Here is a 26384-nt window from a genome sequence, read left to right on the forward strand (position 1 = left end):
GACCACAGTGGGTCATCTGGTCCAACCTCCCTGCTCAAGCAGGGTCATCCCAGAGCACATTGTACAGGACTGTGTCCAGACTGGAATATCTCCAGTGAGGGAGACTCCACACCCTCTCTGGGCAACCTGTTCCAGTGTGTGGTCACTGCACAGGGAATAAGTTGTCCCCATGTTCAGGTAGAACTTCCTGGGCAGCAGTTTCTGCCCACTGCTTCTTGTCCTCGTGGTTGGCACAATGGAGCAGAGCCTGGATCAATCTTCTTACAGAATTATAGGATACACATTGATGAGATCCTGTCTTGGGACTCCCCTTTAGATATCGATACACATTGATGAGGCACCTCCCCTTAACGAGGTCCCTCTTTCAATATTTATACACATTGATAAGGTCCCCTCTTTAGATATTGATTCACATCAATGAGGTCCCGTTTTGGCACCTCCCTTTTGATGTTTATACACATTGATAAGGTCCCCTCTTGGAAGCCCCCTTTAGATATTGATACACATTGATGAGGTCTCTATTCAGATATTTACACACATTGACAAGGTTCCCCTTTAAATATTTATACACATGGATGACGTCCCCCTTTTGATATTTCTATACATTGACGACATCCCCTCTGGACACCCACTTTAGATATTTACACCCACTGACGAGGTCCCCCTTCAGACATTTACGCCCATTGTTGAGGTCCCCCTTTAGATATCGATACACATTGATGAGGTCTCCTTTTAGACATTCACAGACATTGATGAGGTCTCTATTTATACATTTACACACAGTGTTGAGGTCCCCCTTTAGACATTTACACACACCGACGAGGTCTCTATTAGACGCCCACACACCTTGACGAGGTCCCCCTTCAGACATTCACACACACACACACACTTATGAGGTCTCTATTAGACATTTATACACATCGATGAGGTCTCTATTAGACATTTATACACATCGATGAGGTCTCTATTAATATTTACACACCCCCCCGAGTTCCCGTCCCTGTCAGACGCTCTCTCCCCTCACCCCGTCCCTGTCACTCGCTCTCTCCCGTGTCCCCGTCCCTGTCAGAGGCTCTCTCCCCTCTCCCTGTCACTCGCTCCCTCTCCGCTCTCTCCCCTGTCCCTGTCCCTGTCAGAGGCTCCCTCCCCTCATCTCATCCCTCACGCCGTCCCTGTTACTCGCTCTCTCCCCTCACCCCGTCCCTGTCAGAGACTCTCCCCGCTCCCTCACCCCGTCCCCGTCACTCGCTCCCTCCCCGCTCTCTCCCCTCACGCCGTCAGTGTCAGAGACTCTCCCCGCTCTCTCCCCTCACGCCGTCATTGTCAGAGACTCTCCCCGCTCCCTCACCCCGTCCCCGTCACTCGCTCCCTGCCCGCTCTCTCCCCTCACGCTGTCCCTGTCAGACTCTCCCCGCTTTCCCCCCTGTCCCCGTCCCTCGCCCCCTGCCCGCTCTCTCCCCGCTCTCTCCCCGCTCTCTCCCCGCTCTCTCCCCGCTCTCTCCCCGCTCTCTCCCCGCTCTCTCCCCGCTCTCTCCCCGCTCTCCCCGCTCTCTCCCCGCTCTCCCCGCCCCGTGTGGCCGCAGCCCGGGCCGCCCCTCCCCGGAAGCGCCGCGCGGCCCCAGTGACCGCAGGTAAACAGCCAAGATGGCGGCGGCGCAGGGCGCGGGCCCGGCGGGGCCCGGCGGCGGCGGGACGGGCCTCACGGACCTGCCGGGCGAGCTGCTGGAGCTCATCCTCTGCTGCGACGTGCTGGGCGCCGCCGACATCGGCCGCGTGTCCTGCACCTGCCGCCGGCTGCGCGAGGCGTGCCAGCCCCGCGGGAAGGTGTGGCGGGAGCGCTTCCGCCTCAGGTGCGCACGGCGGGCACGGCCCGGCCCGCCCGGGGCTGCGCCGGGCAGGGCAGGGCAGGGCAGGGCAGAGGGGGGGACCCGCCGGGGGCTCGGGGGAGCCGCGGGTGGTGCCCGCGGCCTCCCGGGCCTGGGAAGGCCGGCGGTGATCGGGGCGGGGGGGTGGAAGTGCAGCCCCGGCTCCCCATCCCAGTGTCGCTTCCCGGCTCCAGCGGGTGCGCGGGGGGCCCCTCGCGGGCCGGACGAGCCCTGCGGCGTTCGGGGTGGAATCGTGGAGCGCTTTGGGTGGGAAGGGGCCGTAAAGATCATCCAGTTCCATCCCCCTCTGCCGCGGGCAGGGACACCTTCCGCTAGGCCAGGCTGCTCCAAGTTTATCCCACCTGGAATGCTTCCAGGGATGAGGCAGCCACAGCTGTCCTTCCGCACTTCTAAAAGGGCTTTACAAGGCTGCCTCCCCTCCGACATCCCACGGGGTGGGACCGGGCTGTGCCTGCTGCTTGCAGGAGGTCTGTCCTGGCAGCTCTTCGCTAGAGATCAGTCCTGCAGCCCCTTCCACCCCCGGGATCCTGCACTCCCCAGATCCAGCCGGGATCTGCCAGTGACACAGATCAGATCCACGTGCTCTGGAGTTGTGACTTGGCCTCCCTGACCCCGACAGCACCTTCCAGAACATCTTCCAACACCTGCCCCGTCACGGGACTAATCCTTTACAGCAGAAAGGTGTTTATTTGTGGTGCTTTGAGAAGAGCTGTTTCCACGGGTACCAAAATCCTTGGGGTGGACTTTTGCTGCTGCCGAGCATCCGGGGCACTCCCAGGGTGCCTGGTGGGGGCACAGCTGTGTTGTAATCCCTGAAGCTGTTCACATTTTGGCTGGGAATGAAGCAGGGGGGTGACATTGCTGACGCTGTGCTGCTTTCAGCAGTCCTGGAGGCACCACCACTCATCGCTGTGGCCTCCAGCCTCTCTAGGATAGAACTTTCTCATCTGTTACCTGCTTTTTTTGGTCTGTTCTGGCACGGGAAAAGTAGGCACATTGCTTTCTCTAATTGCCACTTGGCTTCTGAAATGTAGCACGGCCCAAATGAGAGGATTATTCTCTTTTCACGGGTGAAAAAGGCCTATTGAACAATTACAGCTTCCCCAGCTCACCAGAGCGTGGCTTGGGATTGACTTTCACCGATTCAGTGGCTGTGTTTTCTGGGAGTTCAGCACTGGTTGGGATCCAGCAGCTGGAATGGGATGTGGTGGGTGATTAGCACACTCTGCTCTCCTCCTCTCTCCTTGGTAATGGGACTTTTGGCAGGAGGTTGCACGTTGACCTTGTTGTCCTGGCCGGATTCCAGCACGAGCAATTGCACTTCATCTTCCTAAAATTCCCAATATCATTTCAACCCAAGAAATTACCCTTTCTCATCCCAAAATAAAGGATTGTGATGGTTATTGTGGGGTGGCTGCGTTTCAGCAGTAAATGAGAGGCCAGGGATTTGGGTTGTTATATAATTTCAGGTTATTTGACTTTATTTTTTAAAGGCAGTTGCAGGACAGTTTAATTATTAACTGGCAGTGAAATATCTTCCATGTGTGGTCAAACCCACCTGTGCATTTTGGTCACTGGTAATAATTTTTATACAGGAGTAGTGATTTAAATATTTGGCCTTCTCTCTATTTATCCAAGTAAATATATATGTAATCTGGAAAGAACCTCAGGTTCTTTCTAACCTCAGGTTAGTGATAGTGATTTAAACAGCTCTATTTATTAAAATAAATAAATAAATAAATAAATAAATAAAGATAGATAGCTAGAACCTGAAAAAAAATCAAGGCAGTCCCTGTGACTGAAGGAAAATGTTTTATATAAACCAGAAATAATTAACAGAATTTCGAGACATGAAATAAAAGTCCCAGTGAATTGCAAGAGACCTTTCTCTCAGCTTTATTTCCAAAATATTTTCGTCTGTGCTGATTCTTCCTCGTATTTCTCGCACAAGTGGTCTTGGAGTCTTCACAGCAGCCTTGGGAACTGCTGTGCTGGCACATATTTTATGGCACACCCACTTTGTTAGAAAAGGTGCTGCTGACAGCCCCCAAAACACGACCTGGAGTTAGATTTTGAGCTGAACCTTGAAACTCTTAATGAAGTGTCTTAGTTTTTGGACTTTTAGACTCAGTAAAGTGGGTTGGGGAGGGTTTTTTTACAAGAAAGCTGTGAGGTTTTTTTAAAAATAATTATTTATTGTGCCAAAAATGAACTGGGAAAGCATTCTGCTGTCGGGGTTGGACTACAGGGTTCTGTTTTCCTCCAGTAGATGTTGCCACCAGCAAGGGCAGTGGAGGGAGCTCTGTTTTGTGCAGCCTTTTAATTAGACCCCGAGGTGGTAGCAGGAACACAGGACAGTGTTTGGTGCCAAGTTGGCTGACATGGGATACTTCTTTGTGCTGAACTCTTTTAATTATCCAGCTAAAGCATTTAGGATATTTAGATGCTGGAACCCTGGCGTGTGAGCCTCTGAAGGTTTTCTCTTGGCAGGCTTTGGGAAATCTGACTTTTAAATAACCACGAAGCTGCAGTCGGTGGGTTTGTGCTTCCATGTTGGGTCGGGTTTACACAATTACCTTTAAAGCTGGGTGGTTACAATAAAGCAGCATTTGACAGCTCTGGGGGCTCTCAGGGCTGTGAAATCCTAATGCTCCTGTTGCTTTGTGTCTCCTGGGGTAGGTGGCCGTCCCTGCTGAAGTACTACAGCCACACGGACGGGGTGAGCTGGCTGGAGGAGTACAAGGCGCGGCACAACGCGGGGCTGGAGGCCCAGAGGATTGTGGCTTCCTTCTCCAAAAGGTTCTTCTCAGAACACGTGAGTCCTCCGTGTGTCTGTGCAACAGCCTGGCCACTTGTTCAGTGGAATCATTATCAGAATCCTTAATGGAATCATTAAGGTTGGAAAAGCCCTCTAAGATCATCAGGTCTGACTGCTAATCCAGCACTGCCATGTCCACCACTGAACCACGTCCCCAGGTGCCACATCTGCAGATTTTGTGAACACTTCCAAGGACAGTGGTTCCACCACATCCCTGAGCAGCTTGTTCCAGTGCTTGGCAACCCTTTCAGTGAGGAAATTTTCCCTAATACCCAACCTAAACCTCCCCTGGTGCAGCTTGAGGCTGTTTCCTCAAGAGTGGCTGAGCTTTTGTGTCAGGAGGTTGTGTTCTTAAAAAGTTCTTAAGGCATTCAAAAGGTATTTATTTCTCAGGTGGTTTTGCCTTCTAAAAATTATTGTTATTATTATTATTAGGAAAAGAGGCACTGACCAGGCTCCCCAGGGCAGTGGGCACGGCCCCAAGGCTGCCAGAGCTCCAGGAGGGTTTGGACAAAGCTCTCAGGGACAGGGTGGGATTTTTGGGATATCTATGCAGGGCCAGGAGTTGGACTGGATGATCCTTGTGGATCCCTTCCAGCTCAGGATTATTCAAAGATTGCACTTCCTTGATTTTAATCCATACTTTTTCTCAGTTTATCTTGTCTCTCTCTTCACATCATCTTAACTGTGCAGTCAGAAATGTTGTATTTCCTCACTTTGTGTGCAAATGCTAATCCACAGCCAACAGGGGAGAGAGGTCAAAATCCAAAGGTCCAACACACGTTCTCTGATTGCATTTTCAGCTTTAAAAACTCTCTGCTCACGTCTGTGTGTTCAGACCCAGCTCTGGGACCTTCTGAAGGCCAGGGTGGTTTGTTGACACACAGCACAGCCCCTGAATTCCTCACTGCAGACCTGGAGCAGGGCTGTGTTCTGGGAGCTGTCACAAGGCATTTGGAAGCAGGGGCAAGGCACAACAGGGTCACTGAATTGGAAAGGGTGTTATTGAGGTTCTTCACCCAGCCATGACACTGAGATGCTTTTGTGTTCAGTGGGAAAAAGGTGGAAATGTGGTGTCTTGGGGAGACTGTGGAGCAGCAGGTATTTCATTGTCTGTTTGCTTAGTTGGTGGCTGTGGATTTTGGGCAAGTTGTACAGTTGGGTCAGCCTGAAATTCTGTGAAATAAGCATAAATGCTGCCTGGAAATGTGGCTGAATTTAAAAGTTCACGCCAGAGCCACTAAGCAGCCACCCCTCTGTATCTCCTGTGCAAAAATATCGTGGTCCAGCAGAAAATTCCCCTCAGATACAGGAGACGTGTTGGAATTCTCTCCCCTGACTTTCAGCAAGGGTTGGCAGGTAGTGTCTCTCCTGGAGAAGGTGGCTGTGGGGCCAGTGGGGTATTTGGTGTCTCTTGGCTGTTCTCTCCCACTGTAGGTGCAGCAGACACACATCTGTCCGTGGAGAATTGTCAGAGCATTAACTGGGAAAAGCAGCTCCTGGATTGCTGTTCTTTTAATCACGTATGCAAAGACTTCTGAGAGACCATTAAGCAATACCCAAAGGCCTGATAATGAGAATCATCTCCTGTGGGGCAAGAAACTGCAGCTTGATTCCCTGCCTAGAACTGAGAGGAAGAGACTTTCAGCCTGTGTCTTATACCGAGAAACGAATTTTTTTATAGTTCAACCAGAAACTTTAAAAATAATTCTGAATTCTGGAAGAAAATAGCTGTTCTTAATATAGATGCATAAGTGATTGATTCAAAAAATAAAGGCTCCTGCCTCTTCATTCCTTCCCCCAGGATTAATCTTAGGCACTGAGGTTCAACCAACCACAGGCAAAAGTTGATTCCACCTTAAAATTACTGCATGAGATGAGATGTGCTTGTGCTGGTCCCTAACCCGCCCTGGGAGCCCCAAATGCTGTAGAATTTGGCTCAAATTGCTGTAGGATGTTACCAGGGGTCTCAGTGGATCCTTGTAATAAATCCATGGAGTACAGACTGTGAGTATTTGGTGAGCTGGACATTTTTAAGGTTTTGCCTGGATTTGAAAAAAACAGACCAAAATTGGGGTTGAGACTTTTTTCTGCAGTTCTGTCCTGCTGGGAGGAATCTGTTGTGCTCTGCTTAACCCCCTGTGTGGTCCCACAGGTCCCCTGTGATGGATTCAGTGACATTGAGACTCTGGGGTGCCCCAGTCACTTCTTTGAGGATGAGCTGATGTGCATCCTGAACATGGAAGGAAGGTAAGAGAGAGAGAGAGAGGGCTGAGAAATGCAGGGATTTGCCCTCTTTCACCAGTTAAAGGAGAGCAGTGCTGTGGGGAAAGCCTGACCCCAGCTCCTGTCCTTGTGCCCCTCACTAAACAACACCCCCAGGCCCACCAAGGCTGGCACATATTCCTGTGGGTTTAATTGCAGAACAAATTGAATATTTCCAGAAGGAACCACGTGAACTGTCCCACAAAAAGGAGTTCCCTGGCTTGGTTGCTTATTTGCTTGCCAATTCATGCCATCTCTTGGGACCCCCTTCTCTGCAGCAACTTCCCATCCTCATGTTCCTTTGTTTTATTTAAGCCTGGATCAGTTTGCTGAACTGCTTTGCAGGATCATTCCCTCCAGAGGGAAGCAGGAATACTTGAGGATTGCCACCTTGAAGCCATGTAGCATGAAATTACAGCTTTTTGGTTTCTTTTCCTCTTGCTGCTTTTCTTAGCTGTAGTGGGTCGGTACAATTTTTTATTCCCAAATAAGAGTTTAATTCAGAGTTTAAATCTGAGTTTAATTCAGCCACTGCAGACGTTACAGTCCTGTAAATTATTCAGACAAATGAAGTGGCAAGTGGGTAAATAAAACTTCTGGTTTGCATCTGCCTGGGTTTTCTCATCCCCACGGTGAACACTGGGCAGGATGAATAAGTCACTGCTTTCCTTGGAGGTTTTTCTGCTGGTTTTGGTGTGATCAAAAGCAATGATAGATTGCTCTTAATGGGGTCTAAAAGCCTTAATTAGAGGGACTGTCAGTGGAGCTTGAAAAAACCTCACTGGAATGGCAATCAGCTCATTTTTGCCTTTTCACAGCCATTTTATTACCTTTGCCATTTGAACTGGGACTGAGCATCCCTCACTTGACGACTGGTTGAAAAGCTCCTGAGCCCTTTTTGCTGGCCAAATGCCTCCCCATAAAGCAGAATTGCTGCTAATTACCCCCTGATTAAGCTGTACTCATTGCCATTCAGCAGCATTAGGCTAAATCATTGCCCTGGAAGACATCCCAATAAAGCAGTTGTCCCTATTGAGGATCCCAGTTTATGGGAAGAGGATAAAACCTGATGGGGTTGGATTGTCCTCCTGTCCAGGAGGATGGAGAAGCCTGACTGGACCTGCAGTCTGGAGGACAGGAAGTGTAAGCAGGGAAAGAGGGGTTTTTTTCTGAAGAAGGAACCTGGGCTTGTTTTAAACACATGGCAAGGGAAGGAGGAGGATTTTCCCTGTGGATGTTTTTGAGGCCAGGGCTTGTTTAGATGCCCGTGGTGTGAACACCTCTGGGTTTGTCCTGTTGCAGGACCTCCTCAAACCTTCCCTGGACAGTAACCAGCTCTCCAGTGCTGCTTCTCTGCCTCCACCTGTTAATTTAGAAAGTGATGGGCCTTTACTTTAAAAAGCTTTGGAATTGTGTCATCCACACACCAACTGTTGATCCGTTCCTGCCTTTTCAGAGCAACAGAGTTGGTTTTCCTCGGGGGAATTGTGTGTTTTTCCTCAATACTGTTGGACTCACATTCATATCCCTCATCAATTCATTTTTAATGCTGAGAGGGTGCTTTCAGATTGACTCTGGAGGGATCCACTCAGACAGAGGGGAATGTTTTATGAATAAAATATAGGATTTTGATCAGATATTCCTGAGCTACTTTAATTAGGATCTGTGTTGTTTCCCATGATGATGCACCTACTCAAAGTTATATATTGGTGGTAGGATGAAAATCAGGGATGGTGGGAACAATGTTTTGGAAGTGTCTTACCTTGTGGGGGTTTTGATGATAAATTTCCTCTTAACCTTTCCCTTTCTGGCTGACTTTTCAGCGACAGCGTTGTCAAACTCGTTAAACAAAGCAATAATCTAAATTATCAACTCCTATTCACTGGAGAAATTCAATCAAATGTTCACCCTTAAAATACCTGTTCAGGGCAATGCCACTTCTTGTATTTAAATGTGCAGGAAAGGCCTCACCTGGAAGTATTATGCCAAGAAAATTCTCTATTTCCTGCGGCAACAGAACATATTGAAAAACTTGAAGGAGTATCTGCAGCGCCCGACCGAGCGACAGTCGTTCCTGGAGGGTGAGTCTTGGGCAGAAATCCCGTGGTTTGCACCTCCTGACAGCTTTCCCATCGTTGTTTTGCTTGGAAGGAACCTTCCTTGCTTAATATTTCAGCTGGCCTCGGGGCTGTCCCTCAAGAACTGGGCTCTGGAAACCGTGCAGGGTAGGGATGGGGAGTGGCTGGAAGTCCAGGCACAGGGTGGGACAGTAACCTGTGCACCTGATAAGAAGAAAGAAAAGGTTTTTCTTCTGTTCCTGTCTTCACTCTGCTGGATTATTCTCCTTCCCAAGCTTCCTGGGGAGAAGACAGTCTTCTGAATGCATCCAAAGCTGCCAGTGGCTGTAGAAGAGTCCCTTACTCTTGGTGTACACTCCAGAATGGCCTATGGAAGAGCCTCTAACACCACAGGTGGTTCTTGTTGGTGGCAGTAGACTTTGGCTTTCCCTTCTTGTCCTTCTCCACAGTGGCTTTTTTTGGACAGCTGTTTGTTTGACTTAATCATGTGGGTCACAAATAGGTGCACAAATAGTCTGCCATGAAGGGCACGTTATTAGAGCCATATTAGAGCACAGAAAGTCTTGTGAAGTTCCACCTGGCCAGCACAGGGAACACTTGAAGGGGACTAAAAGAAGCCATGGCTTGGGGCCCTGCTGAATTCCTGGAATTCCCTGCCATGGATGGGCTAACAGAGAGATGTAGGAAGCTGGGAGAGGTATGGTCCATGCAGAATTCCTGCAGGTGTCTGCAGTTGATTCCAAAGATTGGGCAATGTGAGGCTTTGGAAAGAGCAGTGATGACAAGGAGAGTATTCTTTGAGAGGGATAGTTTTTTTCCTGCAGAGGTTTGTCAGAAGAGGTTTGGGCAGAAGGAGGATGAAAGTTTGTTCTGTTCCAGCGGGGTTTTGGATAAGAAGATGGAGGGCAGGTGTGGAAGGGAAAGATGAATGTAGCAGAAGAGAACAAGAATGATAGCTGTGGAGGATGCTGCAGAAAGAAATCAGAGCTGAAGCACAAGTGAAGTTGGGATTGTTTCAGGCTCTGAATAAAAAGCAGTGTGAGTTGGGAAGGTGCCAGGGGATGCAGTGTGACCGCAGAGCTGGCTGGTTAAGCCTGGCCTAGCAGCACACCTGCTCAGTGTACAAATCCACTGCTTTCCCCTTCAGGGTGGTGGAGGGGGGAATACTGAATTTACCTGGTTGTTTATCGTGTCAGCTTGTTCCTTGCATTTTCTGTGATAAAATCCAACATTTGGCTGCACGTTACAGACCGACAGCTCTGGTGCTGTGCTGCAGTCCCTCGCTGCATGCTTGGAATGCAGAGCAGGCAAAACTAAGCAAAGAAAAAAAACCTGAAGTCCTGTTTCTTATGTAGTTTGTCTCTTGCAGGTGCTGTTTTAATTGATCAGTACTGTAACCCCCTGTCAGACATCTGCTTAAAAAGCGTCCAGGCGCAGGTGGACGACATCGCGGACAAGGTGCGCAAAGTCCTGCGGACCAAAAACCCCCGGCACCCCAGCCTGGCTTCCAAGGCAGGTACTGTACGGAAAATAAAGCTTTCCTGCAGCTCTGGGTGCAGGCAGACAAGGGGAAACAGCTGCTGAGTTGTGGCAGCTTGAGGAGTTGTTGTTCTTTATCCCCTGGCAAACACATTCTGACGTTTGCTTAAACCATCGCTCGGGAGAGAGCTGTTTGTTCAGCCCCAGAGCCCTCCCAGCCCGGGGTTCATCCATCTGATGCTGTCTGAGCAAACAGAACTGGGAGGGGAATTCATTCTTTTTCCCATTTATCCCTGAAGTCTTAATAGTCCTGATATGTGTAGCAGAGCTGTGGGCAGGGAAACAGCCTCTTCTCTGCAAGTCCCAGAAAAAAGGTGCATGTTTTGACACCTCCAAAGGTCAGTGTTTTCTCTGACATGGTTGGAAAATTATCTTAAGCTGGAATAGCTGTTGTTAAAGTGCATCAGTCTAATACCTAAAACCACTTGATTGAATTTGTGGTGCAGTTAGCAATTGCTTGGTTTTATTTTGGTCTTTGAGTGTGGCAGTGATAGGAGCCATTATTGCTTCTCAGCTTACTTTGGTTTCTTTTTAGGGGTAAGGGTATCACTGTAAATCATTTACAAGATGCAGTTAATAACAGACCCTCTAACAGTGCTTCCTTCTGCAGTAATGACACGTTCTAAACACTAATAATACAGCAATCCTTGATTATGTGGGGCTTCTAGGCAGAAAAACAGGCTCCTCAGAAAAAAAAGATGCTGTTTATAAACACTCTGTGATGTTTTCCTGGCTTTCAAGGGCAGAGTGAGCCCACCTGAAGCTTTCTGGTGTGAAGATCACTGCCCAGAGGTGAAGTGCACTTGTTTTCTCAGTCTTTGTTTCCTTGCACATGTTTCCAGGAGAGGTCAGTGTTCCAGAGGTGGAGCTCCAGCGGCAGGTTCTCGATGCCATGAACTGTGTCCTGTACGAGCAGTTAAAATACAAAGGAAACGAGCTGGATTACTACAACTCCCTGAATTCATACATTCACCAGGTACGTTTTTGGCACAAAACCACGAGGCTGCAAGGCCTGAGACATTCTATTTGTGATGGTTTTTTGTCCAAGTGTAGCCACACAAATAATTCTCTGTGAAGAACAACTTGCTGTAAAATACAGTATAATATTTTAAGGCATATTCTCTGGAGTTGTGGTGTTTTCATTTGTGAAATCAAACCTCAGGGTTTTGTGTTTTTTCTCAGTACCCCATGTGTTTTTCTCACCTTTGTCTCCCCCAGGTTTTGATCCGCAGGACAGGAATTCCCATCAGTTTGTCTGTGCTTTATTTAACAATTGCCAGGCAACTGGGAGTCAAACTGGAACCAGTCAACTTCCCCAGCCATTTTCTCTTGAGGTGGTGTCAAGGAAAAGAAGGGTGAGTGGCCTGCTGAATTTTGAAGCCAGAAAGCATTTACAGCTCCAGACCTATATGAAAATGTGTCATTATTTTCCACCTGGAATTATAACCTATACAGAGGAAAAAGATCAGACCTCTAGAAAAGTTTTCCCACAGAAATCAGCTCTGGGAACAGATTTCCTGAAGTAACAGTGACCACAGGGTGTTGTTTCCCTTATGAAAATTAGAAAAGGGAGAGAAGGTACCAGGTAATCTCTGTTTAGGGGGGAGCTGAGGGATAAATGATGCTTGTTTTACAAAAGTGCTGAGGGAAGAAGAGAAATGGCTGATCCTGCTTTCCCAGCAGACCCTTCCTCACCATTTGGTTTCCTCGTGGTTTCTCAGGAGCACAGATATTTTTGACTACACCTACATCGATGCCTTCGGGAAGGGGAAGCAGCTGACGGTGAAGGAGTGCGAGTACCTGATCGGGCACCACGTGACAGAGGAGTTCTATGGGGTGGTGACTTCCAAAGAGGTCCTGCAGCGCATGGTGGGCAACCTCCTGAACCTTGGCAAGCGGTGAGTCGAGATCTTCTCACCTCTGAGGGCCCCCAGAGTATCCTGGCATCACATCCCAAATTGCCCCTCTCACAGTTTGGGAGCCAGTGCTTCAGAAAGGTGTCAGTCACCCCGTGAGGTCCTCAAAATTCTGTCTTGTCACAGTGCATTGTCTGGTTGCCTTTAATCACCTTCACCTGAGTGGAAATAAGAATGTTTAGTAAAATTAATTCCCCTCAAGAAAATGGATCTTTTTTTTTTTTTCCCCCCTTTGTGAAAAGTTCATAGGGACTGTCCACCCTTCCCTTGAGAGCAGGGACCTTTGTTGTGACCTGGTAAGCACAACCCACATGCTCAAAGGAGCAGTTTCAGAGATACTGTTGGTGTGTAGAACATCTGAGTTTTGTTTCCAGATACCCCTGATAATCCCTGTCCCAAGTAGCCACAGACAGAAATCACAGGAGTGAAAGGATTGCTTGAGGTGTTAAGGGAACAAAAGGAGATTTCAGCAGGGAGTGGCTTGGTGAGTGGGTTCTCTGTGCAGGATTGTTTGACAGGAGTGGAGTGGGAGGGCAGAGCCCAGTCAGCTGGGTAGGATTTTCCTCCTGAGCTGTTGGATGTGCCCAGTCCATGCTGGAGTCACTGAGGGAACACACCCGTACCCGCAGCATCATTTTTGGGGACTCTCCCTGCCCACTGGAGTACTGGGGGTAGGGGTGGCAGAGCCTTACAACTGGGTTTCTTTTTTGCTGGCAGAGAAAGCACTGACCAGTCTTACCAGCTCTTGAGAGACTCCCTGGATCTGTACCTGGCCATGTATCCGGACAATGTGCAGCATCTAATGCTCCAGGCTAGGTTATACTTCCACCTGGGAATCTGGCCAGAAAAGGTACCTCTCCACGTGGTTGGGTGTTTTTTGGGTAGGTTAAGCACTGTTAACACTGGGCTATTGATTTTTGGGCTGCCTCAGCTTGTGTTATAGTCTGCCACAAGTTGTTGCTGTAATAAATGCAATGGAATGAGTTATCACGTTGCAGAGGATCAATCCCTACCATGCAGAGCAGGGAAGAGAGGATGATTCTTGCCTGCTTGTCCTAGAGAAGAGAGGATGATTCTTGCCTGCTTGTCCTAGGGGAGGCTCATGAGCAGCCTCGAGTCATAATTCATGATTTACTGCCCAAGCCTCACAGCTTATCTTGCAAACAACCCTTTTAGCTGTTAAGTTCTGAGATCATCCTGTTTGGTTTATGCCTAAATTGTGCTCAAACTCCTGCTGGACTCCTGTAAAAGGAGCAGTTACCTTATCAGGAAACTTGAGGAAGTTATCTTTTATAAATATGACCAGAGCTGTTCTCTGGAAACTTGGCCACACAATCTGTGGCTCTAGTGAAAAAGCAGCTTGATATTCCTGTCCTTGGAATTCTTTTTGATTATTATTACCTTTAGTGTAGCAGCTCGAGTCCTGCAGTCTTGCGAGTGTGGGAAAGAAGGTGCTGGGACTTAGGAGTTGTTTGGATCATCCAATTTAGGAGAAGGCACAGGGAAGAAGCCTGTAACTCCAAAAAGTATAATTTCTTTAGTGCTTCAGTGCAGCAAAGAGGTCAAAATTTCCTGTGCTGCTTCAGCGAAGCTCAACTTTTGGGCAGTGCCAGTCCCAAACGTGAGGTGTGGGGAGGGGGCAGGAGTATTGGCTGGACATCTGAGCAGAAAACAAAGCTTTTTCCACCAAATTATCTGAGACAGGGCTGCTGGAAAAGCTGCCTGCCTTCCCTTTGAAGAACAGACTGTGCTGAGCTTGGAGTTCCTTCCTTACAGCAGCAAGTTTTAGGGTGACCACGGGAAAAACAGCACAGAGAAATTGTGTGTGGGAAGGACTCACTGATATCAAATGGCAACTGTACATAAATAGAGGGGAGCTCAGTGGAACACTGGAAGATCTTCCTCCCCCTTCCTGGCACTCAGGGATGTGTTTGTGAAGCCCCAATCCTTGGATTTGCTGTCCTCAGGACACACAGTATGATCCCATGGCTGAGTTTTCCATGTAGTTCTCTGCACCACGTTGCCAGATGCAAAGGAAATGGGCAAATTTGGACTTCCCAGGATTGCATCCAGTCCTTCCAGGCAGTTAACCAGAGAGAATGCTCTCTGTCTGACAGGGCAGAAGGTACCAGATTTTATAGGGGACTGCCAGATTTATGGGAAGTGGTAGAAAATCTTAAAAGTCATACAGAATGTTGTCCTAAATATTTTCAAGTGACAGTATATGAAATTCCCTAGAATGTCTGGCAGCTGTGGTTACTGTGCTAGGCCTTCCCCTTCCTGTAGGATTTTTCAGGATTTTCAGCTCCTTCTTAATTCTTCAGAGAATTAAAGTGGCCATGAAGCCTGAGCTGTGTTTCTTCTCATACCAAATTACTCACTTCTTTTTTTTTTTTGATTGATTTTCCTCACTTCTTGGCTGATGGAACCTGAGATTTCTATTCTTTTGCTGCTGCTGCTCTAAACTTAAGAGGGACCAAACCTTCCAGCACGTGATCAAGGAGACAAACCTTTTGCCAGGTGCTAAAGTGTGTCAGATTTTGGGGCTGTGGCATCACTTGAGGTATTTGATGTTGAGACAGCTCTATGTCTCTTTTCCTAACAAGTTTAAACAACAGGTTGGGGATTTTTTCCTCGCTTTTCACAAAAAAAGTAAAATTTGCATCGCCTGCCTCTGACAAACTTGGCAGCAGATGCTCTGATGTTGTGCCAGAGGGTGTTGGAAGGCTGGAATTCTGGTTCTACAGGGCTTGCTGCTTTGTTTAAAGCTGGTGTTCTTTCCTCATCCTGAGGCAGGCAGGTTTTCTGTCTTGTTCACTCTTCCAGGAGAAAGCATCACAGAGGTTATTTGCATTTCCTTCAGTGCTGCCCCGTTTTTCCCTGCCAGGCTCCCACAGACACGCTGAGGAACTCTTTTAAGTTAAAATATTAGTTCTCAAGTGCAGCAGGAGTCACGTGGAATCGCTTCACAGCAGCAGTTTGGGGGACTAACAGCAGTACCCTCGTAACATTTCAGAAACCGTGAAAAACCCTCTCGTCGGTGCCCTGTGTCACAAAATGCGGGGTGGGGAGCTGCTGTGACTCAGTTTTAAGGAGCTGCTGTGCTCACCAGTGTCCTTCCTTGGAAGCCAGGAGCTGTACAGACAGCAAAGGAGAGCACTGTGTGCAGTTTGTGCAGATTAAGCACGGAACAAGCAGAGAGCTCAGTGTGGGAAGTTCCCATGGCAGATCTCTAGCCCTGGGCTCTTACACACAGCTGAGCACAGCGCTAGACCTGTATGCATTTATACAAGTGCTGCTGCAGAGGCTCGTTCTGAATGTCCCTTTGTTTTGGTTGCTGAAGGTCCTGGACATCCTGCAGCACATCCAGGCCCTGGACCCGTCGCAGCACGGGGCCGTGGGGTACCTGGTGCAGCACACCCTGGAGCACATCGAGCGGCGCAAGGAGGAGGTGGGGCCCGAGGTGAAGCAGCGCTCGGACGAGAAGCACAAGGAGGTCTGCTTCTCCATAGGGCTCATCATGAAACACAAGAGGTGAGCTCTGCACCCCCCCTGCAGCAGGAGGGTTGGCCGTGGCAGCGGCTGGAGCTGCGGTGGGAAATGCCAGGCACGCGCGGCTGTGCCGTGGAGCGTGGAGGGAAATGGGAGCAGCCCAGAGAGCGAGTGTTGGCACTGCTGCTGGACTGCAGGGAGGTTCAGGAGGGTCTGAGTCATCGGGTATCACACAGGTAAAATTTCCAGAGCTCTCCAAGAAACGTCACCATCGGTTAACGAGGGACTGTGGAGCAGAACCAACTTTTAGAAGAGATTCTTCTATATCCTGCGGGGGTCAATGAGCTGTCACGATCCCAGGGCAGGCAGAACACTGGAATCCTTTCTTGGGTTCACAACTTCATATTTAGAGGGTTCAGGGTTTGCATATTCAACGGGGGGTTCTACATATTTGTGGTATTAAAATTGGGGGGTTTCACAAGGACAAGGTAAGGGAAAAAAAACAGGTTAACATTTTTGGGGTCTTAGGAATTACCTTATGGGAAAAACCCACTTTAACTTGGGCGGTGATTTTACAGGGGGGACAGGTAACAGGAAAGCAGAGATAAAACACAATGGGTCTTCTGCATAGATTGATCAAATCAGGGTATGGTCTCTCTGGCTTGGGCAGGGCATGTGATAACATCATGCAAGTAGTCTCTTCCATTGTGCTGGAGGAGGCAGGAAGAATCCACAGTGATGAAGTTACTAAAAGGGGTTTTTCCCCAGCTTCTGTGACTCAAAGTTTTCTGTTTAAACCTAGCAGTTTCTTTTCTCATATCTAAAATTTGGAATCCAGCGATATTCTGAGAGCGTGTGGATCTTTCCCTGTGCTGTTATTCCCTCCTCTCCCTGCACTGCACAGGGGCTTTGTGTTGCTGTCTGTGCTGCTCTGCCACAGTGACATGCCAGCATGGCCACTCCTCTGACTCAACAAGACATGTGGAGCACATTTGAAGGGCATCAGCAGTGACAGTTATTACACCTCTCGATTAATCCCATAAATATTCCGTAAATAATCATGCCTTTGTTTCTGGGAGCTCAGGGTTGGGATTACCACATCTGTGTGATGGCACAGAATTGCACAGTGCAGTAGGGTGGTTCATTCCCTCCCTATTTCTTGGTTCTTATTCTGCTTGCTGACTTCCAGTCTCTTTGCTATCTTCTTTTCTTGCTCACATTTGGTTTTCCTTTGTCCTCAGCTGTTTATTCCTGTGTTTCTCCAGTCACTCCCAGTCATTTCCCTCCACCTCAAAATAACACACACCATCTTCCTGAATTGGTTTTTTTTTCTTCCCTCTCCTCCCCGTGCCAGCTCACAGGAGGTTCCTGTCCCCTTTGTGCTATATTAGTCCGGAGGGAAAAGAGCTGGCTCCGGGTTTTTCACGGTGCTTGGTGTGCAATTGCTGTCGTTAGGTACGGCTATAACTGCGTCATCTACGGCTGGGATCCCGCCTGCATGATGGGACACGAGTGGATCCGGAACATGAACGTCCACAGCCTCCCCCACGGCCCCCACCAGCCCTTCTACAACGTCCTGGTGGAGGATGGCTCGTGCAGATACGCTGCCCAAGGTGAGCAGAAGCCTCCTTGGGCTGTGTCTGTGAGTGCACTGGGAGAAAGGGGTGCTTGAGTGAGTGACTCTTTCATGTGAAACATAAACTGTTAGCAAATGTTAGCCAGGTCCAAGGAAGTGATTCTTGCCCTGGACTCAGCGCTGGTGAGGCCACCCCTGGAGTGCTGTGTCCAGTTCTGGGCCCTCAGCTCAGGAAGGACATGGAGGGGCTGGAGCAGGTCCAGAGAAGAGCAACGAGGCTGGGGAAGGGACTGGAGCACAAGTGCAGTGAGGAGAGGCTGAGGGAGCTGGGGGGGCTCAGCCTGGAGAGGAGGAGGCTCAGGGGAGACCTCCTCACTCTCTACAACTCCCTGACAGGAGGGGGGAGCCAGGGGGGGGTTGATCTCTTTTCCCAGGCAAAGAGGGCTCGGTCTTCAGCTGTGCCAGGGGAGGTTTAGGTTGGATATTAGAAAGAATTTCTTTCCAGAGAGGGTGCTCAGCCATTGGAATGGGCTGCCCAGGGAAGTGGGGGATTCTCCATCCCTGGAGGTGTTTTAAGGACAGACTGGATGTGGCATCAGTGCCATGGTCTAGTAACTGCAGCAGTGTTGGATCAAGGGTTGGACTTGATGATCTCTGAGGTCCCTTCCAACCTAGCTGATTCTATGATTCTAATCCTGAATCTTGTTTGCTCTCCATGAAATCAGCACTGCAAGGAATGGGCATTAAGGCCCACTCTGGTGTAATTTCCTCTTGCCCAAGAAGTGTCTTTAAGCGACCTTAAAACACTTGTTCATGACAAATGTGGTTGGTTTTATGGTGTGAACCCTATGGTTGCTGCTTTGAAAGAAGTAATTCAGCTTTTGCTGAAGGCTGAAGGTCTGCCAGCAGCTCTTTCTTGTGGAAATAACAGCTGTGCCTTGGACAGGACCTGGAAATAGGATCTAGTGAGGGAGCACACAGGCTGTGCTTGCAGGACCTGGTTCTGAGCAGCTGTCATCGAGACAGCACGTGCCAGGATCCCAGAGAACACAGGTAGCCTGGCTTTTAGTGCCACCTTAATAAGAACAAAAGCTAATGTCTCTTTACAAGTGCAGAGAGGTGTGGAAATATCTCACATGTTCTTTATGCAACATAACCGTAAGAGGAAGTTCTGATGGTCAGAATTTGTGGTTAGGACATGGGGAGAGATGTCAGGCTGAGGTTGGGAAGAAACTTAAAACAGAAAAATACATTTGTGATTCTGTATCTTGCCAAAAGAGTGTTTTGTTTGCCTCGTGTTTGTGTTCTCCCTGTCATAGGGAGGCAGGGCAGCTGCACAGCCAGAGTGTGTTTTGCTAAGAGAAGATGTGGAAGCTGCTGGAAATGCTGGGATATAGTCAGCCCTTTCCTTAGGTGCTCCCTAGATATTCTGTCCCCACGAGCAAGAGGTGCTTTTACAGGAAGGAACAACCTGTACCTTTGGATATTTAAAGTGCAAGTGTCTCCCACTGTCCTAGAGTTGCTTTATATTCAGTGGTCCAAAAAAAGGCAAAAAATGGGAGCATTGCAGCTCAGCCTGATGGTCCATATTAGGCAGGGCTTGGCCCCTCAGAGAGTCTTAAAAACCAGAAATTCTTGTGTGCTGTGGGTTGATATTAAAATATGCATCTTGGTGGAGACTAATCAGGTAATTGTCCACAGTGCTGCTGGGGCTGAGTCACTGCTTAGCTTTTGTCTCATGGTTTATAAACAGGCACAGTTCTGGCTGGTCCCAGGGTGTGTTTCAGCCAAGCATCCGAGTGTTCTGATATTCCTTGGGAGAACTGTTGGGTTTGTCCCTGCTTGCTGCCTGGCTGTTGATATCCCCTCTGCAAGGTGTCCTGAGATCACCTGGGAAGGATGATTTCATAACCCCCTGACCTGACTTTGGGGAGGGAAGGCGAGTTTTTTACTGAAGGAATGTTAAACAAATCTACATGTGGAGTTTAGTCTGACCAGCTCAGGAGTAACACCGAGCTGGTAAATGTACCTCAGTTTGAGGCCTTCCTGTCGATGTGATTCCACAACACCTGTGTCATGCAGCGAGTTCGGTGCCTGTGTTTTGTATCCCTGGCTCAGAACTGCTTGTCAGCACATTTGGGAGGCTCCCACCTTGTGCTGAGCTCGCTTGTCTCAGCCTCTCCCCCCCTGCCAGCTCCTGCTTCTCCCTGTGCACAGCTCCCTGCTCAGCCCTGCTGCTGCAGAGCCCTCGGACTGGGAATTCTTTTCCGCAGTGGTGCAGTATCCAGAGAGGTCCTTTGCAAGCCTGTAGGACTGGACTGCACCACTGCTGAGGGATAGAAAGCCCTTGTGCTTCTGCAGCAGCTTCAAAGAGCCTGCATGGATTAACAGGAATTCTCTGGGCTCTCTGTAGTGAACGGAATTTCAGAGACAGATTATTCCGGAATGACATTCTCTGCATCATGTCTTGTTCCTGCCCTGGCCAAAGTCAGGCTTTGAGACTTGGCAGCTTTTTTTTTTTTTTTTTTTAATTCTAGATAATAGTTCCTGTGTTATCTGGCACTGTGCTGGAAAAAAATGACATCATTTGGGGACTGCTGCAGGGCACCCGTGTGGGATTTACTGCCAGTCCTCCTGCTCTGTGCTGACCCTGCAGAGCAGCCCTGGGCTGGGGTCACATCTGGGTTTTAGTGTTGGTTTAACTCTTGTGCCTAGTCAGGTTATCTTGTAGTACAAAGGAGGAAATGGGCTGCTCTGGGAAAGAATCGACCTGCCTTTCTTAGGAACTTTGGTTTAACTTGGGGAAGTTTGGGTTTAGAGCAGTTGATTTTGCTGTGAGATGCCCAAAACCCAGGCTGGGCACTTGGCATGGTGGAAACACAGGCTGAGCAAGGAAGCACTTGGCTCCTCTGCCAGGACAACTTTGTGCAGGTGGGCTCAGCTTGGAGCATTTGAGGAGGGTCTCTCCCCAAACTGATCTCCCATGGGCCATGAGGGATCAGAGCTCAGTGCAGCAGCTGCTCCCTGCACTTACCAGAGTGGGAGCAGCATCCTGCTGCTCCAGCCCAGTGTCAGGCATAAAACAGTTCTCATGCCACTGGTAAATGGGGTCACTTAGGAGGTGAGGCTCTGTACCCCCTCAGACTGCCATATTCCATGCACGTTTTCCTGGGTTAGGGTTTTTTTTTAATTCAAAGCACTGAGATTTGGTGTTTCTAGAGCCAGAAACAGGCCCAGGGTTTCTTGCCTTGCACTAGCACCATTTCCTGTGGTGATAACTGATCCTTTCCTTCCCTGGCAGAGAACCTGGAATACAACTCGGAGCCTCGGGAGATCCCTCACCCCGACATCGGCCGCTATTTCTCCGAGTTCACCGGCCTTCACTACCTGGCAAACACCGAGCTGGAAATCCGGTACCCGGAGGATTTGGAGCTCACACGAGCCACGGTTCAGAAGATCTACAGCTCAGGCAAGGAGTGAGTGCAGAAGGCAGTGTGAGGACAGAAGCAGCTGGAGTGTAGCTTTACCCTCTTGGCAAAACTTGCGTGGGAAGCAAGTTCGGTGACAATCCCTCGGCTTGATAATGCATTGAAAACTGCATTGAACTTTGAAACTGGTGCTACAGCATCTTCCCCTTGCCTGCCTGCCCCTTCTGGCCCGAGAGGCACAGGGACATGTTGGCAGTTGAGGCCAAGCAGAAGGATCTTGCAGGGACAGCCATGCCAAGGAAGCGCGTGGTCCTTTGGAAGGATCTGCACAAACTGCTCGTCCTGTGGTTGTCTTGCCTTAGGAGGTCGACACAGTGAGATCCCTGGTGTAGAACGTGGAAGAACCCCCTCTTCCAGAGAAGGAAGTTGCTTGTCCTTGCAGAACTGTGGGGTTTTTGTTTGGTTGTGTCTGTTTGCTTTGGTTTTTAATGTATATCCCAGGCAGGTGATAGTTTTTAAAGTCTCTTACGTTTCCCTGTCGTCCTCTCCGGTCTGAGTTTTTGGTCAGGTTTTGCTTCACCTCTGTAGTCTGATTGTTCATAGAGCTTCTGTTCCAATCTTGAATATCCTTCTGGGCCTGGCAATATCCTTTTGGGCCTGGGAAAGAGCCCCAGCAACAAAACCAGCAGCAATGAGGCTTCTGGGGGTGGCAGGCACTGGGTCCAGTGGCCACCTTGCTGAGGACACGGACTCTCCTAAAGCAGAAGAGGAGCTTCTCGTCCTTTTCCACGCCTGCTGAACACACCCAACCCATGTTTCGTGATCTGTTCATCATGTGTGTCCAAGGCAGGACCTGTGGCATGGCCTGAGTGCTCCCAGGACACTTTGGAACCTCGTGGCACTTTCCTGGGAGCCTTGGGGCCGGTGCCACAATGACTTCGATGTACAGGGAGCTGCCACTCGCTGCCACCTCCAATCTGTAGGTATTTATGCAATACATTGGAATTATGACTGGAAACTGGCCAGCCCTGGAGTCAGCCAACCTGTGTATGGAAACAAGATGTTGATTCCTGCAGCTCGAGGCCTTCTTCCTTTTTGCCAAAAGAGACTGGATTCTGGGGGAGCACAGACTTTGCTGCCTGCAAGGGAAGAGCTTTAGCAGCTCAAGGCACATGAATTTTAACATGACTTAAAGACCCAGGCAGAACCACAGCAGAAAAGGTTTTCCTCTGGGTCCAGGGGTGCAGAGTGACAGTATTTGTGCATATCTTTGTGGTTTCTGAAGCAATGTGTGTAGAGTAGCTGCAGCTCCTGTCACTGTCCAGTTGCAACACAGTAGTTCTCTCAGAGCTGAGAATTAGGTCCCTGTAGAATTAGGTGGATGCTCTTAGGCTCTTGTAGCACTTCAGGTGAAATCACAGAGCCCTGCCCTAAAGCAATGCTTGAACTGCATGTCATCCTCCTGCAGTCCTGGTCATCCTCCTGCAGTCCTGATCATCCTGCAGTCCTGGTCATCCTGCAGTTCTGGTCATCCTCCTGCAGTCCTGGTCATCCTCCTGCAGTCCTGATCATCCTGCAGTCCTGGTCATCCTGCAGTTCTGGTCATCCTCCTGCAGTCCTGGTCATCCTCCTGCAGTCCTGGTCATCCTCCTGCAGTCCTGGTCATCCTCCTGCAGTCCTGGTCATCCTCCTGCAGTCCTGGTCATCCTCCTGCAGTCCTGGTCATCCTCCTGCAGTCCTGGTCATCCTGCAGTCCTGGTCATCCTGCAGTCCTGGTCATCCTGCAGTCCTGGTCATCCTCCTGCAGGCCTGGTCATCCTGCAGTCCTGGTCATCCTCCTGCAGGCCTGGTCATCCTGCAGTCCTGGTCATGCTCCCACAGTCCTGGTCATCCTGCAGTTCTGGTCATCCTGCAGTCCTGGTCATCCTCCTGCAGTCCTGGTCATCCTCCTGCAGTCCTGATCATCCTCCTGCAGTCCTGGTCATCCTCCTGCAGTCCTGGTCATGCTCCCACAGTTCTGGTCATCCTCCTGCAGTCCTGGTCATCCTCCTGCAGTCCTGAGCACTGGTTGTGTGCAAGAAATAAACACTCAAAGCCCAGCACGTTGCCCCTGGAGTGGTGGTGATGGTCTGTAGGGACCCCAGGCCTTCAGGGACAGCAGCCTGGAATGTGCTGAGGAATGGAGAAGGTGCTCTGCTCCAAGGGGAACTGTGAAGGATTATAATCATAGAGTCCCAGAATAGTTTGGGTTGGAAGGGACCTTAAAGCTCATCCAGTTCCCAAGAGCAGGGACACCTTCCACTGGAGCAGGTCTGCACTGAAATGACCTTGCAGGGAAGGAGGAACTTCCATTTTGAATCAGGGTAGGGAAACCTCAGACAAAAATCTTAAAACATCCCTTGTTCTCGAGGATTGGAGCAGACCCCAGCCCTCCAGTCCTTTTTGGGGGTTGAAAGCAGATCCCAAAAGATTCCTAGCAGGGGTGCCAGGTTGGGAATGGGGCTGTGGAGTCCCAGGGTTGATGCTGGTAGCTGAGAACAGGCAGAGCAGGGTTTGGGCTCCCCGGTCCCAGTCCCAGCTCTGGATGTCACCGAGTTCCCTTGGACTCTGCCAAAGGGGCAGTCTGGTGACATCTTGGCCTCTCTCAAGTGTATCAAGGGAATTTTACCAAGCTCACAGGAGCCCTCAGGTGCTGCCTGAGTGCCAGGCAGAGTCGTGCCATAAAAAAACCACAGGAGCCAACGGAAGCCACACAGAGCTCCCCTGAAAACTGGTGCTGGCCAGTGCTTCTCTAACCCACGTGAACACATGCTGTGTGCTTAAAGCCAGGGGTCCCAGAGCAGCCAGCAGAGCCCATTATATCCCTCTTTTGGGGCCACTCTGTGTCTGTACCATGAGGAGAGTCTGTTCAAGGAGGAAGTGGGGGAGTTGCTGCTCACCACAGGCTGCACCCTTCCCGTTTCCAAGGGGAGTGTTGTGTGCTGTGAGGGGCTGGATGCACAGGGCAGCCCAGCAGCCCTGTAGCTAAATCCTGGGCCCTTTGGCAGGTGTTTGGTGGAGGAACTGTGTCCTCAGACAGCTCTGCTTTGCTGTGCTGCCCATGCCTGGCTGTGGGTGTTGGTGTCACCCGGGAGCACTGACACAGCCTTGGATGTGCCAAAGCTGGAAGAAACTTGAGGTGTTTTCAGTAGGCACCACACAACACCAGCCCAGGGTCCAAGTCTGCTTTTGGGACTTCAGGCAAACACAAAGTGTGTTTGTTCCCATTTGGTTGGGGTGGCCCCTCTGCCTCCTGTGCTGTTTGCTCTGGGTTGAGTTTTGCTCTTGGTGAGGAGGAATTCCCTGCTGAAGTATCTACAGCTGTAGGAGCTTCAGTCCAAGCATCCAGGGTGGCCAGGGAAAGCTGGAAACCCCCCAAGGATCCCTCTCTGTCCCTGCTTGAGCAGCCTCTCAGAATGCACATCAGTTCCTGCAGGCTGCGCATCCGAGGTCTGCACAGCGGGAAACGCCTCTGTGGGATAGTAGGGTGACATTTGCTGTTTCCCTGTGCCCCCTCCCCTCCTGGTAGCACAGGAGGGGGTTTCCACAGTCACCTTTTCCCCAAGAAGACAGCTGTGGATCCCAAAAGTTCCTGTGTCCATGAGTAATGTCCAGGTCCAGGTCCATGTTACAGATGGTGCCGATGCACACAGTGTGCAGTTTGTCCTGTCTCTGTGGGGCTCTCCAGGAGAAGGGATGTTTTCTGGAGAAGGTGGAATTGCCTCCCTCCTCTCCCACCATCCAACCAGGTGGAAAGCCTGACCCGGTTCCTCAGTGCAGTGCCAAAGTCCTCTGGTCCTGCATCCCCTGGGAGCAGAGGGGTGAATTTCCTGCACTCAAACCATCTTCTCCCTTCTCTTTCCATGCCATTGGCCATCTGTCCTGGGGGACAGAACAGCCCAGGTTAAATCTGGAGGGTGAGGGAAAAACAGAGTGGGGGAAGAGGAGGCTGGGAGGAGGGTGGAGGGAAGGAGGAGTCACTGTCTGGATCCTTAGGAACAGGACAGGGAGCTGAGCAGCAGCCGTGGGCTGGTTCCCAGCAGTGCCACTGGATCCAGGGACTCAGGGATGTTACAGGGAGCACCATTCCTGGGTTTCCTCTAGCAGGGAGTGAGGCCTGTGGGCAACAGCATCTATGGGAGGTTTGTCCACCCTTACAGGCCAGTGTCTTGTGAGAAAGGCTGCAGAGCTGCTCCCAGCCCTCCACCAGCGGAGTGTGTTCCCTGGGACAGCTGGTGGTGCCACATCCTCTTGGGAAGCCCTTCCAACCCTCCCACACCCATCCTGACACGCAGGACCAGCAGGAACATGCTCAGAGCACCCTGACACAGCCAAGGGCTGGGAGTGTGGCCTCTGTGACAAACCATGACCTTTGTCACCAGCCTTGGCAGGAAAACCAGACAGCAGGACCCTCCAGCCCTGCCTGGGGCCAGCAGAGTGCTGTGTCCTCTGGGACAGGGGGTGAGGAAAGGCTGGAGAAGGGCTCCTGGGGTGTCCTGGTCCCTTCCAGGCCACCTTCACCTGCACACCAGGTCGCTCAGGGTGTTGTCCTGACTAGTTCTGAGCATCTCCCAGGGCCATCCCAGCCCCGTGGGCCCTGCCAGCCTCCCTGCTGGCTCCTCCCCCAGAGAGGACACAGGGACTGTGCAGGCAGGGACAGAATGGTGCTGTGTTACCCTCCCTTCTCTGGGCTGGAGGGGCCTGAACCAAACAAAAAGCCACATTTAATGGAAAACTGCCCAGAGGGTGCAGAGTCCCAGGGCCCCCGACACAGCTGAGGTTGCAAGATGGGGACATCTCTCCTTTCTCCTTTTTTATTTATAAACAGGTATTTTCTTGGATCTGGGAGAGCTGGAGGCTGGAAATGATTTGATCCCTTTCCTGTTTATATTTGGCTTTAAAAAAATAAACGACACTGACTTGCTACCCCCTCCCACGGTGTGCTGTGCTTTCTGAGCTGCCTCCCAAACCCCCTGTGTGCTCTTCCCTGTGCCCGTGGGAGGCTGACGTGGCCCTGCCAGTGCCAGAGCCGGGTCTGGCACCGCGGGAGATGGTGACAGAATCACCCACCTCTGCACCAAACCTGCCTCCTGCTGCCACACCCTGGCACCACAGCCAGGCTCTCCCCAGGGCTGGGATTCCCTTTTGGGGGGTCCTGTGTCCTGTGTCACCCCTCTGTCTGTGCCCCCTTGCCCTGTCCCCATCCCGGGTGTCGGTGCAGCCCTGGGCAGTGCCGGGGGGGGGTAAAGGCTCAGGAGGGAGCCGGGGGTTCTCCTCGCGGGGGGAGATCCCGGCCTGCATTCCTGCAGCCTGGCTGGGCAGGGAGTGGGGACACGGGGGTAACTCC

General features: G+C 50.4%; 1 protein-coding gene across 1 annotated transcript; it reads left to right on the forward strand.

Moving 5' to 3' along the window:
* Positions 1-1615: 1615 nt before the first annotated feature.
* Positions 1616-25968, forward strand: FBXO21 (F-box protein 21). The gene is made up of 12 exons (XM_064674655.1): positions 1616-1850; positions 4566-4701; positions 6860-6954; positions 8929-9050; positions 10417-10563; positions 11429-11562; positions 11805-11941; positions 12308-12484; positions 13220-13352; positions 15846-16036; positions 17450-17607; positions 20872-25968. Exons 1-12 carry the CDS (start codon positions 1645-1647, stop codon positions 21048-21050), a joined length of 1815 nt encoding a protein of 604 aa, XP_064530725.1. The 5' UTR covers positions 1616-1644; the 3' UTR covers positions 21051-25968.
* Positions 25969-26384: the final 416 nt, after the last annotated feature.

The sequence above is a fragment of the Pseudopipra pipra genome, chromosome 18 (genome assembly GCF_036250125.1).
Source record: "Pseudopipra pipra isolate bDixPip1 chromosome 18, bDixPip1.hap1, whole genome shotgun sequence".
Taxonomy (NCBI): Eukaryota; Metazoa; Chordata; class Aves; order Passeriformes; family Pipridae; genus Pseudopipra; species Pseudopipra pipra.

Bases quoted from the DNA above. Each gene is read 5' to 3' on its own strand.
- FBXO21 (XM_064674655.1), top strand. From the start codon at position 1,645: ATGGCGGCGGCGCAGGGCGCGGGCCCGGCGGGGCCCGGCGGCGGCGGG. The intron at 12,485-13,219 runs GTGAGTCGAGAT...TTTTGCTGGCAG, and splicing joins CTCCTGAACCTTGGCAAGCG to AGAAAGCACTGACCAGTCTT. The intron at 17,608-20,871 runs GTGAGCAGAAGC...CTTCCCTGGCAG, and splicing joins GTGCAGATACGCTGCCCAAG to AGAACCTGGAATACAACTCG.